The sequence below is a fragment of the Amblyraja radiata genome, chromosome 10 (assembly GCF_010909765.2).
Source record: "Amblyraja radiata isolate CabotCenter1 chromosome 10, sAmbRad1.1.pri, whole genome shotgun sequence".
NCBI lineage: Eukaryota > Metazoa > Chordata > Chondrichthyes > Rajiformes > Rajidae > Amblyraja > Amblyraja radiata.
In genome coordinates, this window is record NC_045965.1 from 15,038,889 (window position 1) to 15,058,834 (window position 19,946).

At 40.1% G+C, this 19,946-nt stretch overlaps 1 protein-coding gene across 3 annotated transcripts in view; it reads right to left on the reverse strand.

The window, feature by feature from the left end:
* The window catches only part of soat1 (sterol O-acyltransferase 1), a 42,305-nt gene that overhangs the window by 6,887 nt on the left and 15,472 nt on the right, over window positions 1–19,946 (reverse strand). For all 3 annotated transcript variants that reach the window (XM_033028146.1, XM_033028144.1, XM_033028145.1), the window contains exons 4-12: window positions 11,520–11,668; window positions 11,099–11,158; window positions 10,726–10,833; window positions 9,343–9,625; window positions 6,302–6,377; window positions 3,916–4,000; window positions 2,913–2,958; window positions 1,767–1,896; window positions 842–939 (exon numbers count right to left, since the gene is read on the reverse strand). In XM_033028146.1, the coding sequence (XP_032884037.1) occupies window positions 842–939; window positions 1,767–1,896; window positions 2,913–2,958; window positions 3,916–4,000; window positions 6,302–6,377; window positions 9,343–9,625; window positions 10,726–10,833; window positions 11,099–11,158; window positions 11,520–11,668 (1,035 nt within the window). The remainder of the gene's footprint in view (window positions 1–841; window positions 940–1,766; window positions 1,897–2,912; window positions 2,959–3,915; window positions 4,001–6,301; window positions 6,378–9,342; window positions 9,626–10,725; window positions 10,834–11,098; window positions 11,159–11,519; window positions 11,669–19,946) is intronic.

The window sequence follows — 19,946 nt, forward strand, 5'->3', positions numbered from 1 at the left end:
CACTACTGGCCACATCTTCCCATCTCCACCCCTTTCTGCTTTCCGCAGAGAAAGTTCCCTCTGCAACTCCCTGGTCAACTCATCCCTTCCCACCCAAACCACCCCCTCCCCAGGTACTTTTCCCTGTGACCGAAGGAGATGCAACACCGGTCCCTTTACATCCCCCCCTTGACTCCATCCAAGGACCCCAACAGTCTTTCCAAGTGAGGCAGAGGTTCACTTGCAAATCCTCCAACCATCTACTGTATCCGCTGCTCCAGGTGTCAACTTCCGTACATCGGCGAGACCAAGAGCAGTCTCGGCGATCATCTCACTGAACACCTCCGTTCGGTCCACCTTAACCTACCTGATCTCCCGGTTGCACAGCACTTTAACTGCCCCTCCCATTCCCAATCTGACCTTTCTGTCCTGGGCCTCCTCCATTGTCAGAATGAGGCCCAGCGCAAATTGGACGAACAGTACCTCATATTTCACTTGGGTAGCTTATACCCCAGCGTTACGAATATTGACTTCTCTAACTTCAAATAGCCCTTGCTTTCCCTTTCCATCCCGTCCCCCTTCCCAGTTCTCCCACCAGTCTGTCTCTGACTACATTCTATTTCTGTCCCGCCGACTCCCCTGACATCAGTCTGAAGAAAGGTCTCGACCCCAAAACGTCACTCATTCCTTCTCTCCAGAGATACTGCCTTTCCCGCTAAGTTACTCCAACATTTTGTGTCTACCTTCGGTTCATGACACCTCCATTTTTAAAATTCTTTGTTAATACTTAACTTTTTAGGAACAGTCTAATGAAAACCACAATACCAAACGACACTTCCCAGAATTTAACAAATTAAGTCACCTTATAGAACATCCTGTCAGCAAACCGCAGCATTTCAGCAAAGGCATTGAGCCAGCAGTGCAGGAATGCAAAGAAAGCCAGGAATAGGACAAGTACACCTGAAAAATAAAACCAGGACACAGCTTGTGATATTTTCCAGAACTGGCAGTCACAAGTACATTTGCAAAGTTCATATTTTGACCCGTAAACCACCATTCCTGCAATGACAAGAGGAAGTCGAAGAATCTCAAATCTCATTGTCCAAAAATCTGTACCAAATACACTGATGGGGTGGAATTGAGTTGAAGCCTCTGCTTGGATCCACCCTTGACTAAAAGACTGAAAATAATTCAATGCGATAGCCATGCAAAACACTACTAACTCTGTCATCCAAACGTTCTCTGCCCTTGGCCTACCAAGTCCTATTCATTCATTAGATCCAAGCTCATCCCCATATGGATTCCCAATTAACATGGCAATTTCAAAATTAATCTTTTCAAATCACCCCATGACCTTGATTCGTACCACCCTCGAGAAATATTTGTTCATTTTTTCTTTACTTATCAAAAGACTGATAATGCTACTGTAAAGCACAGCAAGTTTACTATGATGAAGATATTTCCCAAGTACATTTGTTAATACATAAGTTGATGTGCCACTGTTCAACATTGCAGGGTATCATTTAAATAGTCTAATCCAGATACTAGTTGCACCTGTATCAGACCTGTAATTCATGTTTAACTGTTGATTGAACCCATCAGACAAGAGGCCATTTCTAGCTTTCAATGAAGGTCAACAGCACATTTGTGGGCAGACAACCTTTAGTGTGGACCAAATATACCAATGCTTCAGTCGCTTTGTTTTGGATGAAGAATCATAAATACAGCATTGTTGACAATAAGCACGCTGCAGCCGACATGTCCACTTTTAGTCTGTGTATGTGTACCTGGTAAAATGGAGTTGAAGATGCAAAGAACCAGGACTTTCAAGCTGAATGGCTCGCGGCTGATGTTTCGGAACAATGGGATACAAAGTCTCATAAAAATATAGTAAGCATAAAATAGACAGCCCAGAACCTGAAAAAAAAAAATCATAAAAATAAAAATCAGCTGAAAATTGTTAATTGAAGATCCGGCCTTCATGCTTTTAAACGATATGACAGCATTGTCACCTGCAAAGCATAAACGGTGATATTTACTTAAGCCAGATGAATAAAAGGAAATAATATTGTGTCAAAGGCAGGAATGACACTTGTAAATGGGATGGGCAATAAATATATTACTTCTAGCCAAAGCATTAATGAGTGAACTGCCATTCACATAATTTAATGATTCAGTTACACTATGTTAAATCACAATCTCAGCATTGTTTAAGAAATATAAGGCAGCTGATGGCAGTAAAAACACCACTTGTGACAACCCAACTTCCTATGCAGATCTTTGCTGGAATTTGGCTTTGTGCAAAAGATTTGCTCTGAGCCTCACGACAACAAAACTGCTTAAATAGACCAAGTACCAAAATAATTCAATTTAGTTAGCAAGCTGTTTTTATTCACCTGTGTCAAAAAAAGTTAAATAAGCAAAACAGATCTATTTTCTATACGGGTACCTTAGTTAGCACCTAGGATGCCTTCTGGGAAACAATGCTAATTGGATTACCTCTAAAATAGTTTTTTAAAAGAATTTAAAATATGGAGATACATTACCAAATGCATTATTTTTTTCTATGTACATACAATAAGGACAAGGATAAACTGTATTACAGTAAAGTGAAAATACAAAAAAAGTAACAAAACACCATGTACACTGACATTGAACACACAAATATAGAGCAGCAGGAATTTAGATGACTTTATTCTTTGTTTTTAGTGCTCAAATTTAAAAATATGTACCAATACCCAGAAATCAAATTATATTTACTTGTGTGTATAGCATTTTTGTGCCCTTTGAGCTGATGCAAGTAAGAATTTAATTGTTTGGTGCCTTTGGCAATTAAACACCCGACAATTACGTTAAATACTATGGTCATTTAGAGATGCAATGTGCGGGGCAAACTGAGTTTCAGAAATATCTACATGCACATAAAGCATTACCTGAGCAAATTTTGTAGCAACATAGCTCCATCTAATTGTAGGATTCCTGTATCAAAAGAAAATAGACTTTAATCAGAGATAGTAGTAAGTTTAAGATTTACACTGTTCCTTTATGTGACATTTCTATTCAATTCGAAGGGTGCGTATAGATGTTAAGAAATAAATTCACCACATTATAAAATCCAGAATCTGTCATGGATGCAAATATCAATATCAGTCCCAGTTTCCTGCAAGCTAAGCATATGCTGGAAACAACTGAACCTTTATACCATGGAGTATTGTAGCGAACATCAGATGTTACAATTGGTTTTGAGGATCACAAGGACACTACTGAGCAAACCACAATAATAATGGGCAGCTTTGCATTAAAATATCTAGTATCTAGCACAAGAGTTCCTAAGGTACACAAAAATGCTGGAGAAACTCAGCGGGTGCAGCAGCATCTATGGAGCAAATGAAATGGGCAACGTTTCGGGCCGAAACCCTTCTTCAGGCCCGAAACTTTGCCTATTTCCTTCGCTCCATAGATGCTGCTGTACCCGCTGAGTTTCTCCAGCATTTTTGTGTATCTTCGATTTTCCAGCATCTGCAGCTCCTTCTTAAACAAGAGTTCCTAAACTGGGTATCTTTGTTTAAACAAGCTTTTACACTTTCACTAAGTTGCTGTTACCAAAATAGAAAAGGCGTGGGAGGGCAATGCTCAGTAAAAAAAAAAATTGGCACTCACTCTCCCAAATGTTTTGGAGTGTCAAATAATTAAAAACTTGACATTATACCATAATAAAATGTTTATTGGCAAGGATAATCAAGGTATCTCAATAGAGTCGAGGAACAATCCATCTAAATGAATCAGAACCAGTTTGATCTGTTGAATTCTGATCATCCGATGCAAAATTAAAGCTATACTTCAGAAGACTACCAATTTTCCGCATTCACATTAGGTCAAGAACATCGGCTGTTATCAAGTGGACCAGTTGTCAGAAAGTGGTCAGAATGCACTTACCTTGGATAGCTGTCCCGATAGATGAGAGTAGGAGCGAAAAGGAAGTAGAGATAATGGGAGAATTGTGGTGCTGGCAGCATGTCACCTGTAAAGAGGATTAGTGTTTTCAGTAATGGGTTAAATGTATCTTGTAAATTAATATATCGTGCAATATTAAGCTTTACATCCCATTAACGCACAAAACTGTAGCACTAATTTTTCTATATTGGTCATTTTTGCTCACTTCCAATTCCTGCGTCAGCTTGTTTCACACAACATTTAGTGTACAACTGGGTCAGCTTATTGTTTGAAGCATTTAAACCAAATCTTAGAAACATGGAAACAAGGTGCAGGAGGCGGCCATTCGGCCCTTCAAGCCAGCACCACCATTCATTGTGATCATGGCTGATCGTCCCCTATCAATAACCCGTGCCTGCCTTCTCCCCATATCCCTCGACTCCACTAGCCCCTAGAGCTCTATCTAACTCTCTTAAATCCATCCAGTGACTTGGCCCCCACTGCCCTATGTGCCAGGGAATTCCATAAATTCACAACTCTCTGGGTGAAAAAGTTTTTTCTCACCTCAGCCTTAAATGACCTCCCCTTTATTCTAAGACTGTGGCCCTTGGTTCTGGACTCGCCCAACATTGGGAACATTTTTCCTGCATCTAGCTTGTCCAGTCCTTTTATAATTTTATATGTTTCTATAAGATCCCCCTCATCCTTCTAAACTCCAGTGAATACAAGCCTAGTCCATTCAATCTTTCCTCATATGACAGTCCCGCCATCCCAGGGATCAACCTCGTGAACCTACGCTGTACTGCTTCAATCACAAGGATGTCCTTCCTCAAATTAGGAGACCAAAACTGTACACAATACTCCAGAAGTGGTCTCACCAGAGCCCTATACAACTGCAGAAGAACCTCTTTACTCCTATACTGAAATCCTCTTGTTATATTATTACTCTTGTTATGTTATGTTATCTTAACCGCAGTGAGGTAAATATCAAACAGAACAAGAAATATATTATTAAAGTACATAGCATTATTGCTGCTCTTGCAGAATCAGATGCTAATTAGATTAGGCCTACAACAATGAGGAATTAACCGAGAGCTCAGAGCTTCCTCATGTAATGATATGAAGTACAGATGCAAATGACTATGAGAAAGTCCCAAAGTGAAGTGAAAGTAATGGATGCAGTACATATATCTCTTCTCCATTGGCGAAACTGTTGCACACACTTAACGTCAGCTATTTTAAGTTTTATTCTCTCCAAACTGCACATGACTTGGAACAAAGAACTGCAGATGCAGGAAACTATTGCACCAGAGCTTTCGCAATTTTAAAAAAAACATTCAGTTCAAAGGTATTAGATATACAGTGAACCCTCGTTGTAACGGACGCCTTTAAAAAGGATTTTGGTTATAGTGGACGGACCTGCCGACTTCACCCTGGCTCACGAGGTGCATCATCGAGCCTTTCTTCACCCACCGCACGGTCCGGTTGACGCGGCTGTTGTTGTGGCTCACAATGTAACCCCTGGAGACACTGCTTTCTTCAGGCCGATGCCAGCTACAGGACTTGCGATCACTACAGGGCTCCCTCCCCAATCACCAGCTACCACTTCTTTCTGTTGACCAATGCTTTGTCCACTCGGCCTCTCCTCACCCCCCTCTCCTCTACCACCTCCCATCACCCTGGCCACCATTCTCCTCCACCATCCCCCCACCCTACTTCCGATGGTCCATTACAACGAGGGTTTACAAACGTTTATTACATGTTTGCCAAGATGACTTGACTTGTGACGACTACTGTGTGCATGGAAACACAGTACAAAACAGTAATTGTCATTCAGGCTTAACTATTAGTGACAAATCTTTGCCCTTGCAGCATTGCTTGCCCAGTTCTGCTACAAAATCTTTAAGTGTTCTTGGAGAAATGCTCTATCAATGGAAAGAACAATACCCCGGCAGGACCCCTTAATTATATTGGTTTAATATGTAGAAAAAGTCAAAACTTTTATTTATTTATTTATTTATTTTTGTAAAGCGCTAGAATTGTTCTACTTTTAAATTTAACTAGCATTGTGGATTGTTGGCAAAATGCATCAAGCAGCGGACAAGAACTTCCCAGAGTGAGGGAGGTGGGAGGAAAATAAATTGCATATCCAGTGGGAATTAAATTTGTGCTACTATTAGGTTAAGATTTGGGATCAGATATGTATTCCCCAGTATCGAACAAGGGGGCAGACGGGGCTAAACACAAGTTATAGCACAAAATATTACAGGGTGCAATTCACCCTGTAAATCACTTCAGTGATTAACTCAAGGTTTTGCTATTTTCCACCCTGGGTTGTTAGCTCAAGTCAAATAAATACCAAAAAGCATGACCAAATATTCACATTCACCATTTTTCTCTCTGTTCACTGCAACTGTGCTGAAATTCTCCCGTATGAAGGAATGTGCTTTCATCATCAGGCGGACCTAATAAAATCAAAACTGAACATTAACAACCACAAATCTCCACCCAGATCATATAGCAGCATTGCAAGAGACCTGAAACATTTTGGATTTGCCGTCCCAAATGTGCAATCTGATTTCAATCTCCAATAATGTGGAGTAAAGTTAATTTTGATTGAGGTGGTACATGTATTTTTTTTCTATCCTAGTCTGCAAGGATAGCAAAGATGCAATTGGCAACAAATGGATAAGTGACAAAAGCATCACAGAGAATGCTGAAAGCACATCATGGACAAGAGCTCAAATCAATGAATTAAACGATGACACCCATGAAACGAAAAAGATTGTTAGTTTACACAACCTTCAGGGAAGCAAATCAGAGAGCCTTAACTGGTCCAGCCACTAAATCTATAAATGCAGGTGATTTTGTCATCACCCAAACTTACAGAGGGCCAATAATGTCCATTTTACCAATACTCAACAAAGGAGGCATTGTGGGGGCAAGAAACTACAAATGCTGGGAGGGACTCGGTCAGGCAGTGCCTGAAGGGGGAATGTTTCACCAACATTTTGCATTGTGACTCTTCAGAAGACAACAATCTGGGAAGTTAACTGGTATCATCACATCGAGATAGGACAAAAGAAAACGTGAGATTATTTAATATTCAATCCATATCGGCTAACCACACATTCTGACTTGGGAGATATTGTGTAAACAGGTCGAAGATTGCTATACGAGCAATACCATCCAGCTCGACTCATCTTATCCAAGATACATTCACAGGTGTTCATGGAATGCAAATGAGGAACATCAACCATTCATAATTAGAACTCAGACTTCAGAGTGGGCGTTACCGATTCAAGTGCACTCTTTGTATAAACTTGTGGCACTTGCCACCTTGTGGTCAAGTTGGAAGAGGCAGTGAATAAATCTGTGCCACTTTCTCTGCAGATCATCAATAATGCAAAGCAGGTACCAGGAATTCCAGGAAATAGTGTTTTGGGCAATTCTTGTGTGGAAAAATAAGTGAACAGTTATTAGTTCCAAAGAAATGGTGCATGGAAAAGGGGAAATAAGGGAAAGTGATGTGTTGGAGAGGGGGAGGGGGGAGAAAACAGTTTTCCTTCCTATTTCTTTTGCACTCCTTTAAAAGGTATTAGGCCATCAAAATAGCTTTGTGAAAATCCAGCCTCATAGCTACACATTCTTTTGGTTAGTGCGATGATCTTGTATTTGCTGTGGAATATAGTGGTAAATTCCATTGCATTACTTTGTGGCAAACTTGATTTCATTTGGAATAAAACAAAATGTCCTCTAATGTACTTATAATCTGTCTTGGATAGGAAAGGTCTATTCTGGAGTAACTATAGTTCATTCTATTTCGTGTTTTAAAAATCTCACAAAACTTCAGTAAGTAAAAGCAGATCTGCATAGAATCTGACAGAAATATATTTTCCAAATCACACAAGCCTCAACCTATCTTAGTTTAGATTATTGTTGTCACGTGACTATAATCGCCATCCACAGTGTTCAGATAAAGGATAAAAGGGTACAACATTTAGTGCACGATAAAGAACAATAAAAATAATTCAAAAGGTCTCCAATGAGGTGGATGGAAGGTCAAGTAATGCATTACCATAGCTGTCCATTTTCTTCTTCAAACTGAAGAAACCACCCCTCAAAATGCATCCACTTTTTTAAAAACTTCATATCGTATCTTGTGGCAGGTAGCGAGTTCCTCATTTGCATAAGACGAGTGTACTTTCCTCTGAAATACCCCATTTTTATTTCTTGACCACCATTTTATTTTGAGATCTTTGGTTTGCTCTTCCCAGCTAGTTAAATCTCTCCCACCGATACGTATCCTATAAAACCATATAGAACTTTAAAAAACTTGATCATGTTGTGCTTTTACTTTTAGAGTAGAGTAAACCAATCATCTTTGGGGTTTTTTCCTACCTTCTCTGGTTTAATTCTCATTTTGTTATGTCCACCATAAGTACTCGCACCACCATGGGACAATGCAAAGTTAATATACTATCTTCACTTCTGAAATGTATTCTTCTGGTAAGCAACCCTGGGATTAGGTTTGTTCTTGCATCAAAAGCAGAGACACAAGGAACTGCAAATTCAAAAGTGCCGAAGTAACTCAGCGGTTCAGGTAGCATCTCTGGAGGACGTGAATCGGTGATGTTTTAGTCAGGACCCTTCTTCACACAAAGGTATTTTGAGCTTATGCATGGTGTTGCATGCTTTTTAAAAATTAATACCCCAGAAGTAGTTAAGGGATATGGAATTAATTAACGTACAGCAGGAATTGTGAGATTTAATCAGTTGTTCTTGCTGCAATGTAGGACGTACATGAGTGAAGGCCCAAATTGTGCCACATTCTTTGGTTATTGGGAAAAATGGCAAAGAATTTGACCTTTTTTTGAAATGAATAGGGAGAAGTTCTGAATTAATCAAATCGTACTGCTGCTGTTTAATTACTACACATATAGTTGGAGTAGATAATGGAATTTGCAATATGGCAAATGCAGCTGCTTAGCAGTTAACAGCCATGTCAAGCTAGCTTGAGGTATTTCTGATGGCAACCATCATTACAATATCTCTAATTAATGGAGCATATATTTACAAGAATGACCCTGAGTGGATGGACAATTCCTACCCCAATGTCTCTCCAGATTGTCATCAATGCCAACTGACCAACAGCCTTCCCAATTTTTTCTAAGATTAGTTGTTGGAAGCCTAATTCATATATTTTACATGTAATTAAATCTTTCTCCCACATGGACTTCATGCCCGTAACATTGAGACATATGGATACCAATGTTGCTGGATCCACATTCCATTGATCAGAAGACGACCAAATGGCCATGCTTTTGGGAAAAGTACAAGTTCCAGGAGAGAGCCCCTTTAATCTGAATTAAAACACAAAATATGTTATTGAGATAAACGATCATTTTAGAAGACCCAAAGATCACCTACCTGTTCCAAGATAACAATGAAGCGGGAAGCAGGAGGTAGATGAAAATGGATGACAGTATAGAGCGGCGCAGCCCACAGGCCAAGTGTCTGAAACAACACAAACAATGCACCGAAGAACAATGTCCTCAGAACCCTGTGCTTTGTCGCCTGGTACCCTGATGCCCACTGGAGAAATAAGCCATATGGAACGAGAAGTGTAGACAGAAACATACAAAGCCATGTGGAAATGACAATTGGGAATCTCCCAAAGGCATAAACTAATAAATCAAAGTCCAGGACCAGCCTGCAAAACAAGAAAAAATAATAACACGTCAGAAAACAAAGATCAGCATATTAGATGTCCCTATACAATATAGCTTTAGTTTAGAGATACAGTGTGGAAATAGGCCCTTCGGTCCACTAAGTGAGGCAGCAACACGAACGTGCCACCCTTCAGATTGCTTACTGGTGATGCAGTTCAAGAAGCTTACCACAATTTTCAAGCACAACCAGGGTTAGCTTTGTTAGTCACATTTGTATTCTTACAATGAATAGAAACTAGAGTTGAATTGAAATGAATAAATGTTATTAGCCAAGTATCTATACATACAAGGAATTTGTCTTGGTGCTTTGCTCGCAAGTAGCAACATGATATACAGCAAACAATTAAGAACAAAACATTATAATTTGATCATGTGGAGAATGAAATAAAATACCAGAGCAAAAGGAGGCTACAGGCTTTTGGTTGTTGAGTTGAGCTACTGCTCGTGGAAAAAAAAGCTGTTTTTATGTCTGGCTGTGGCGGCTTTGACAGTCTGGACAAAGACTGGATGAAGTGATTCAAAGAGCTTTTGGCCAGGGTGAGGGGTCAGGGATGATCTTACCCGCTCGCTTCCTGGCAGGGGGGAGGTTGCCACAAACAAACTTCTCAGCTGATGCCCCTTCAACGGCTTGTCTGCATGTTATTACAAAATTCTGATGGCACCGTTGCAGGCTGCATTCAATGCTGACTACATACAATAGGCTACTCAGTATACCAATGCCAGGCACAGCTTCCAATTTAAGAAGCCAGAAGCAAAAAGTCTACAGATACCAAGCTAACTGGCATCGCCTTCTGGTATCCAGTTAAAGTATGAAGCAAATATTCAGGTAGAAAATGCATGCTGAAAAATAGACTTGGCTTATATTGCTAGTGGTGTCCCCTCAATTCAATCTTCAACTTCTACTAATTCAGTGATTAATAATGGCATTGCTTGCAATCTTCAAAATATTCTAGAGGTATTAGACTCTAGTGCCCTTCAGCATTTTAATTTCAGTTATTTTTATTTAGACAAGTATTTAGAAATACATAATCTACATTTTTAAAATATGTATTTTCTGTACTACGTCCTCCTAGATTCTTACCTTCCTTCATCAATGAAGTCCATCACCAAGGTACTGAATATGAACAGAATGAGTAAAGCGATGAACATGTGATAAATAGTCCGGATGTGATTCACTTGGAAGAGTTCACTATGGGAAAGCAAGAGAAATATGGCTGAACAGGAGGTTTATTACACTTACACTGATAAAACACAATGAGTAATCAGCTCGAAAAATATTATAATTACACAATTCTCAGGAATTCAAAACAATGTCAAAAGTGCAAGAAAGCCCATATCTAAACAACCAAAATTACAACTCTCAATCCAGCTTTATTAAGACTTGGCATCTCTGCTTTTATCAATCCTTCCAACCTCAACAGCTGAAAGAACCACATTATAAAACTCATACTCACTCAAGCAGCGATCGACGAGGCATGAAGTGTTTTCCCTTTTCCGGGGGTGCCCTTGCCTGTCTGTAAACAGATCAGTTGGCAGTAATTAAAGCTCAATTGCACATCATGTCATCCAGCCAATCAAAAATATGTTCCAAAAAAGTATTTGGTTATCCTGACAGCAAAGAATATTAAGAACTAGTGCAATGAGAAGCTGGATTATTAAACAGAAAGCAAAAAACACAGAAAGTAAATTCACATTTCATCACAAATTAATTGCTATTTTTCATCACACCTTTTCTCCAGGGTTTCCAAGTAAACATATTTTGATTCTGGTTTCTAGAATTTTTAAAATCAGCACCCAGGCGGTAACAATAATCCCCAATACCGTTGAAAAAGAAAGTTCAATATCAATACATTAAGTTATACTGTCATTCCTTACCTGTTAGCCACGACAGCATGTTCTTTAGTTGTAGAAGCAGATATGAAAGGAGGGATAGAGGAGTCCAAGGTGGTTGACTCATCAATCAAATTGTCCACAAAATGGTTGAAATGATAATCAATCTGCCTCAATAAGTCATTTTTCATTTGCTAGGGTAAATAACATAGAAGTTATGACATAAAATTATTGCAAATTGAACAAAACAGTCTATATTGAACCACTTTGAATACAATCACACAAATTGCACACATTTCTGGCCAGTATGGTCGCGTAGCAAATAATTTGCAATTTGAGGTTCATTTACTAATACTATTGCCGAAGATAAACGGGGACAATCAGATCATTTCCCTCCAATCACACCACTTGATTACACTACTCCTTGTTGGAGCACAAATCTATACCCATCCTTCATTTGCACATTTGACTGGTGAAATGACTACTTTTGGGGGAAATGCTGCTGTAATTTGTGAATAGTTCCATTCGTTGTGGTTCACAGGCCTTGTGAAATAATGATATTATGGATCTTCATTGCAAGGTTAATCAAGTGATCAGTAGAAAAGTCAACTACTGAAAATAGGAAACAACCTGAAAACCTCTATCCCTGCAACAAGGTGATTCAGGTTTGAATTGTAAAACCCAAAATAACATCGAGCAGAGTTTCCTTTTAGCATTCCACAATCGAATTGCAAGATGATTCTTTCCACAGAGGTGTAATTCACTGATCGTGATAGTCAGCAACAAAAATATCGGAGTTAGAACAATGCAAATTACAGTTAATTTACAACTCTGGTTTACGGCGGCGCAGCGGTAGAGTTCCTGCCTTACAGCGAAAGCAGCGCCAGACACCCGGGTTCGATCCAGGCTACGGGTGCTGTCTGTACGGAGTTTGTACGTTCTCCCCTCCGAGATCTTCGGTTTCCTCCCACACTCCAAAGGCATACAGGTTTGTAGGTTAATTGACTTGGTAAATGTAAAAATTGGCCTAGTGGGTGTAGGATAGTGTTGTAGGACCAACGACGATCGCTGGTCAGCACGGCCCCGGTGGGCTGAAGGGCCTGTTTCCACTCTGTATCACTAAACTAAACCCAGAATAATACCCCGGTTCAGTAGTTGGGGAGTGCAGTTTCAGCTGAGACACCAAACAGTAACTGCGTTTTAGACAGCTGGAATAGAGCATTATTCAGAGGAGGCCAGTAAGTCACGTGCTGTAAAGTAACCATTGCTTTTGATTAATCTACCCGACATCCAGGAAAAAGGAAGGTCAGTTGTACACAGAAATAATAAAAGGGATGGGTGATGACCAAAAAATGATTCACTTAATCCCAGGACTAAAGGATTTGATGATTCAATGAAATAGAGATTATTTTGGTGACAACAAGGATGACGATGTGTACAGGAGTACATAATGTGTTGAAATCAAAAAAAAGTTTTCAGCTTTATTTTGTTTTACAACTAAATGAGAAGATTGTTGCTGCCTGAAAATGAAGGAAAGAAATTCAGAGCTGTTCCTCGAATTTTAAAGTGGGTATGCATCAAAGGAGTGTTTGAAAACTTCTGTTACGTAATGTTCACCAAATCAACGTGCACGAACTGCATGTTGCAAGTCTAATAGTAAGCTAACAATATCCAGCTAATGAAGGAAACCAGAAAAGCTGGGACCGTGCTCAACAGTAAAATCACAGCAGTCTGGCAGGGAGTTGTACAAACAGGAAAATCAGTTCCGAGCATGTGATCAAGTCATGCTCATGTCACAAGGCACAAGCATTGAAAAAAAAAAAAAAAGTTGAGACAAAAGGTGTTTCTATTCAAGGAAGCAAAACACTCAGTGGCTCTGGGATTGGTTTCATAGGCTTGGCCATTTTTAAAAGTGAAGTCTGAGGAAGCCAAGCCAAAGAATTTCTAACATTTTCTACAGTTTTCAAGTACGGGCAGAGGGTCATTGGAATTAATTCTGATACTAGATCACTGATCCAACACATCAATTTTAGTAAGTGCCACCCAAGTACTCTGAGCATTTTCCACATTAAAGCTAATTTAATCCTCAAAACAGACTTCCCCTGAAGTGGAGAATAAATAATGGACAAGATATAGTTGAGCTTTTCATCCATTTTAGCTGGTGATTTTTTGGCAGCTGATTTTCTCCGACTCCATTTATTCCTGCTTTCAGACTGCAAACCTCATCTGTCAGGGGAAACAGTGTCATATAGAAACTGAACTCTGCACACTTCCTGTTGGATTGGAGCACGTGTGATTACAACATTAGTTCCCTTCTGATCTGGCCAATTTTAGGCCGATCTCCAAGTTGCCTTTTATCTCTAAGATCATGGAGAAAGTAGTTTATGCTCAGCTGAAACTCTTCCTGGATGAGCACAATATTCGGGAGGTTTACCAGTCTGGATTCAAGGCTATGCATAGCACAGAGTCGGCTCTGCTAAGGGTCTTCAACGACATCTTCCTGGCAAACGACTCTGGTAATTATGTGGTTCTTGTCTTGCTGGACCTATCTGCCGCCTTCGATACAGTGGACCATGGAATTTTAATTTCCCGATTACAGCACCAAGTGGGCATTTGTGGCAGTGCCCTGGGATGGTTCAGGTCCTATCTGGCAGACAGAACCATGCGTGTAAGCCTTGCTGGCTTTGAATCCTCCTCCACTCCCTTGGTATATGGGGTTCCACAGGGCTCAATTTTAGGGCCCCTGCTCTTCTCTTTATACCTACTTCCTCTGGGCTCAATTTTAAGAAGGCATGGCATCTCCTTTCACTTTTATGCAGATGATAGCCAGTTATATATGCCACTCAGGAAAGAAGATGACTATTCTCTAAAATCACTTCTGTCTTGTCATGAGGACATTAAGTCCTGGATGGCCTTAAACTTTCTGGGACTTAATGAAGAGAAGACAGAGGTGATTTTGTTTGGCCCCAATGGCTGCCGTGAACCTCCCTTTGTTGACTTGGGTCCACTGGCATTGTCTGTTTTGAACCTGGGTTTTAGGATGGACGGTGATTTTAAACTAGATAAACAAATAGGCGCGGTGGTTAAGTGCAGCTTCTTTCACCTAAGGAAGCTGGCAAAGGTGAAGCCCATTCTCGAGCGGGAGCATTTTGAAACAGTAATCCATGCCTTTATTACATCTAGGCTGGATTACTGTAACGCACTCTACTCGGGAGTCGCACGAGCTTCATTGGCTCGTCTCCAGCTTGTTCAAAATGCTGCCGCTCGCCTTTTGACCGGAACTCGAAAGAGGGAGCACATTACGCCAATTTTGGCCTCCCTTCACTGGCTCCCAGTGCACTTTCGAGTTCATTTCAAAATTATTTTATTTGTTTTTAAATCGTTGAATGGGCTCGCCCCGCCTTACCTCTCTGAGCTGCTCCACCTATATGCTCCTGCCTGGTGCCTCAGGTCAGCTGATCAGCTGCTCCTTGAGGTACCAAGGTCTATGCGGAAGCTCAGAGGGGATAGAGCCTTTTCTGTTGCTGCTCCGGCACTCTGGAACACCTTGCCGCTGCACATCAGACAGGCCCCCTCACTGTCCATCTTCAAATCCTCCCTAAAAACACATTTTTATTCTTTGGCTTTCGACACTGGCTGAGGCATTGCTCCTGTTTTTAGTGCTTTTAATGTCTTTTAATTTTTAGTGTGTTTTTTATAGTCCTTCGTTTTACGGTTTTTAATGGTTTTTAATTGTTTGTAATAGCTTTTTGTTCATGAGTTCTCATGTACAGCACTTTGTGGCAACTGCAGTTGTTTAAAGTGCTTTATAAATAAAGTTATTATAAATAAAGTTATTATTCAACAGAAACTCCAAACCATTGCCAACAATCAACAAACTTTGTTGTTCAAGTCAAATTTGATGCTAAGAGTATGGAAGTTTGATGGAACATTACGATGATTCTGATCTGTCAATGCTGGAATCTTGAGCAAAACAAGGTGCTGAAGAAACTCAGCAGGTCAGGCAGTGTCTGTGGAGGGAATGGACAAATGACATTTTGGGTTGAAATGGACCACATGACAAGGTCAAATTTCTCTCAAGGATACAAATCATCTGAAGTCCTCAAGAAAATGATTGTTTAAGATTTATGAAACAAGTTATCCCCTTGCCAAAGCACCTTGATTAAGCTTGTTGCTCAATCAAGAAATTCAGATAGATTATTCGCACAGCATGGACAAACTTGCATCAGATGCTCCTCATTATCTGTGAGAATTAGCTTAGCCCTTGACAATAGCCCCTCTTGACTTTTCCACTACTAACTAATTGGTTACATAGCTGGTTTATTCCCACTCTTTATTTTAGTAATCCTTCATTCATCTATCACTATTCCCAAATCCCTGGAGTAGAAAAACTTCCCAACCAACCCCACATTCCCAGAAACCAATCCAATAAATCTGTAACTAATTCACTTTGAACATCAACTATTCAGCATCTCTTTCCTACCCAAGCCTCCACTTCCCTCTAACATTCATTTTATCCTCATGCGAAAGGCAGAATTTTATTTTAAAATCAGCAATGCTTTCAGTTGACAACATTGACAGTGTAAGAATTAAAGTACAGCATGACAAGGATTATTACACTGTCTTGAAGCCAGAAACCAATGCAATAAATACAAACAATTGTTTCTAGTTTGATATCATTAAGATCAAAATAGATCTGTACTTTTCATCCTGCATATTAAACAGATTGGCATCATTCAAAACTTTTGATGCCAATGTCTGCAAAGAATTCTTGTCAGTTCTGACAATCTGTTAATGCCTTTCATCATGGCAGAAAACAAAATGAAGCAGTTAGCACGGACAAGTAGCTTAAAAGAAAGAATTTGAAAAAATGCATTGGAGAAAGATGCAGGAATCAAATTCCAAAGGTTAAATTAATTTGCCATTTGTCAGCCCATAAAACCAACAATACTGTAGTCCCAGTTATCGACACAGATCATTGATGGCACAGATATTCATAGGAGTCATTGCTGCTGGAAAGCTGGTGTGCCATTCCAGAACAGAGACATTTAATCACCGCTTCAGTGTACACCTTCCAGTTTCCCTACAAGTCACAATGGAGCACACATTTAGAACTCTGACCTTCCCACTTCTCTGACCAGTCTGACTGTCTCCAAGTACATTTTATCTCGGTTTACTTTGTTGTTACGTCTCCCAGATAACAATCTACTCTGCATTTGCCTTAACTCCATCCCTTTGTCCTGTTTTCACACCTAACACTTCCTTATCTATATATCTCCCTCTTTCCTGACATCAGTCTGAAGGGTCTCGACCCAAAATGTCACCCATTCCTTCTCTCCACAGATGCTGCCTACCCGCTGAGTTACTCCAGCAGTTTGTAGCACTCTGAAACTTCCATTTCTTCACCATCAAACAGAAAGTATATTTTAATAAAATATTCTAGTGTATCTTTATTCCATAGGTGAAAAGATGTGAATACTTCCCCATCTCCCTCCCAACACCGAAAAGCCAACTTAGATTATTGATGCTTTCCATCAGCCTTCAGTTCCCCGACTCCAGTCAAAAGAAATGCAGAGGAAACCTGAATAGCGTTAAAATTTGGGCTGAGAGCAAAAGAAGGTGTAACATGAGCATTGAACAACATGAAAACTGGAGGAGTTGTAGATCGCAAAAGTTATCCAGGGACACATCAAATCATAGAAACATAGAAAATAGGTAAATCATAGATCAGTAAGAACAGTATCAGGAGTCATTTAATCCAGATAAATTTAACAATGCAATTGGGGTGATTAAATTTGAATAGGGCATCAGAAATGGCAGGGATCTTGGGTACATTGATGTACAGACTAGTCCAGAGCTCTAAAAGATGCTGACACTGGTGGACAGAGGAGTGAAAAGGGCATTTAGTGTGCTTGCCATAATAGGCCAAGGCATTTTGTAGAAGAGTTACAATGTCACGCCACAGTTGTGCAAAACGTTGGTTGGACTGCACATGGTGTACAATTCTGGATGCCACATTACAGAAAGCATGTAGTCGCAATAGAGTGCAGAAAGGAGTCACCAGGATGTTGCCTGGAGTAGGGGGCTGCAGTTACAAGGATAGATTGACAAACTGAGCTTATTCTCACGGTGATGTAGGAAACAGAGGGTTGACCTTAGAGGTTTACAAATTTATGAGGGACACAGGTAGCATAGAAGTGTCCTTTGGTTCTGCGGTCCCAGTGCATGGAATCTCTAACAAAAGGGCACAAATTTAATGTGAAAGAAGAAATTTAAAAAGATGTCAGAGGAGTTGGTTTTCTCCACACGGAAAGTAACGAATATCTGGAATGAGCTACTAAACGAGGTGAAGGAAGCAGATACAATTACAATGTTCAAAGGGCATTGGGACAGATACTTGCACAATAAATCCAGAGATGGATATGGGCAATGCAGGAAAATCAGATTAGCTTAGACCATTAGTATCAATGGTTAAAAAGGCCCCTTTCCGTGCTCTACAATTCATTCATTAGCTGTGCATTCACAGAAGGGGATTCTGGAGATACTTTGGCAGAATATAATAATTGCAGTGAAAATCAAAGATGATTTAAGGAAAATCATGCTAATGATAGACAAACAAATGCAAGGAAACAACAACAAGCCAAGATGAAAGACGTTTTATGTTAAACATAAACACCAACATAGATCTGGTTAGCTAAATGAACAATTTCTGTGTAATCATAGAACGCAGATGTATGTACAGCACAGGAACAGGCTCTGTGACCCACAAGATGCCGAGTTAAATTCATTCCCTCTGCCTGCACCATCTCCCTCCATCCCCTGTATATCCACGTGCCTATCCAACAGCCTCTTAAATGCCTCTTTAGTATCTGCCTCTATCACCACCCATGGCAACACTTTCCAGGCACCCACCACTCTCTGTATAAACAACGTGCCCTTAAAGCTTTGCCCCCTAAAGGTTTGACATTTCCACTCTGGGGAAAAAAAGTTCTGATTTTCTACCTTATCTAAAGTATCATTCATTCATGTCTCTCACAACTTTCGATACTTCGATCATTAACGTTGACTATTTTAGGAATGGTTTAGAAAGATAAGGATTAAAATGTGAGCAAATGGAACTTGGTCAGCATGGTGGTGTTGGGCTGTAGGATTTGTTTCTGCATGACTCTTACGTTTCCCCTCAACAACCATCAATGACATCCGAGTGATTTATGCTAATAGGCCAAGTCAAAAAATAAACTATTCTTGCCAGAGAAACCAAGGTTAATATCTATTATCCCACAGCATCAAAGACACCTGAATATTTCTGAGGGTGAAAATAGCAAAGGCATTTAATATTAACAAGAGCCATCAGAACACTGTCATTTGATCCACATTATTGATGCAGTTACATTACAATTAAAGAACCACAATAAATCCAGATCCCAGAGATTGATGCAAAATTCCTGAAACTGATATTTTCGCACCATAATCAGCCAACGAAGACAATTAATTAAGGATATTGGATATAAATGCAGAGTTTATTTTGGCATCAGGAGATGCTGAAGGATGATACGATGGCTCAGTAGTTAGTGCTCAGCTCCAGAGACCTAGATTCAATCCTGATCTTGTGCTATTGAGGATTTGCATTCCCTCGCTGTAACCACGTGGATTTCTCTTGGGTTCGCACAGCACAAAGCCATGCCGGGCAGTAGGTTAATTGGCCACTATAAGTTCTCCCTTGTGTTGGTAAATGGCAGGAGAATCAAGGAGGGAGTAATGTGCACAAAGATGAATAGGATTACGGCCTTTGATGGTCAGTGCAAACGTAATACGCTGATGCTGCACAATTCCTGCTTTCTACCAACTTTAGTCTACAGTTCTCTGTTGCCTTGACGTTAGATCAAGATGCTGATAGTGAGCCGCAATTAGCTATAGTTTATAATTTTGTTGTGTCCCAATCCATTTTTATCACTAGTGTGTGATACTAGGACTAACGGCAAGTGAGCAAGTAATGGCAGACGCAAGTTAGGCCAGATGGAAATGCCTCAATTGATTGAGAACTGGTGTTGGCAGAGCCAAGGTGTCTCTAAACAAGTGGGGATAAAACTCCAACGATGCCACCTGCGAATGTGGTATTGAACCACAAAAAGTGGAACACCTGCTGAAATGCCCTCAGCTGGAAAACCAATGCACAGCAGCCGATCTTACTGCCTACAAATGAAAATGCCGAGACGTGTGTTCAGCTCTGGCTGAACAATATCTAATCTTGTGATGTGGACTCGATAAGAAGACTAGTGGGTCAAACACTGTATACCATGTATTGAAGATGATCTTGAACAGTTATCAAATCTCTGAAAAAACTTAAACACAAAGAACTGCTGCTGGCTGGCCAGATTAGCAATCGCAAGATGGAGTATAGGGAGGAAATAAGGGTAGAGAGACACAAAAAGCTGGAGTAACTCAGCAGGACAGACAGCATCTCTGCAGAGA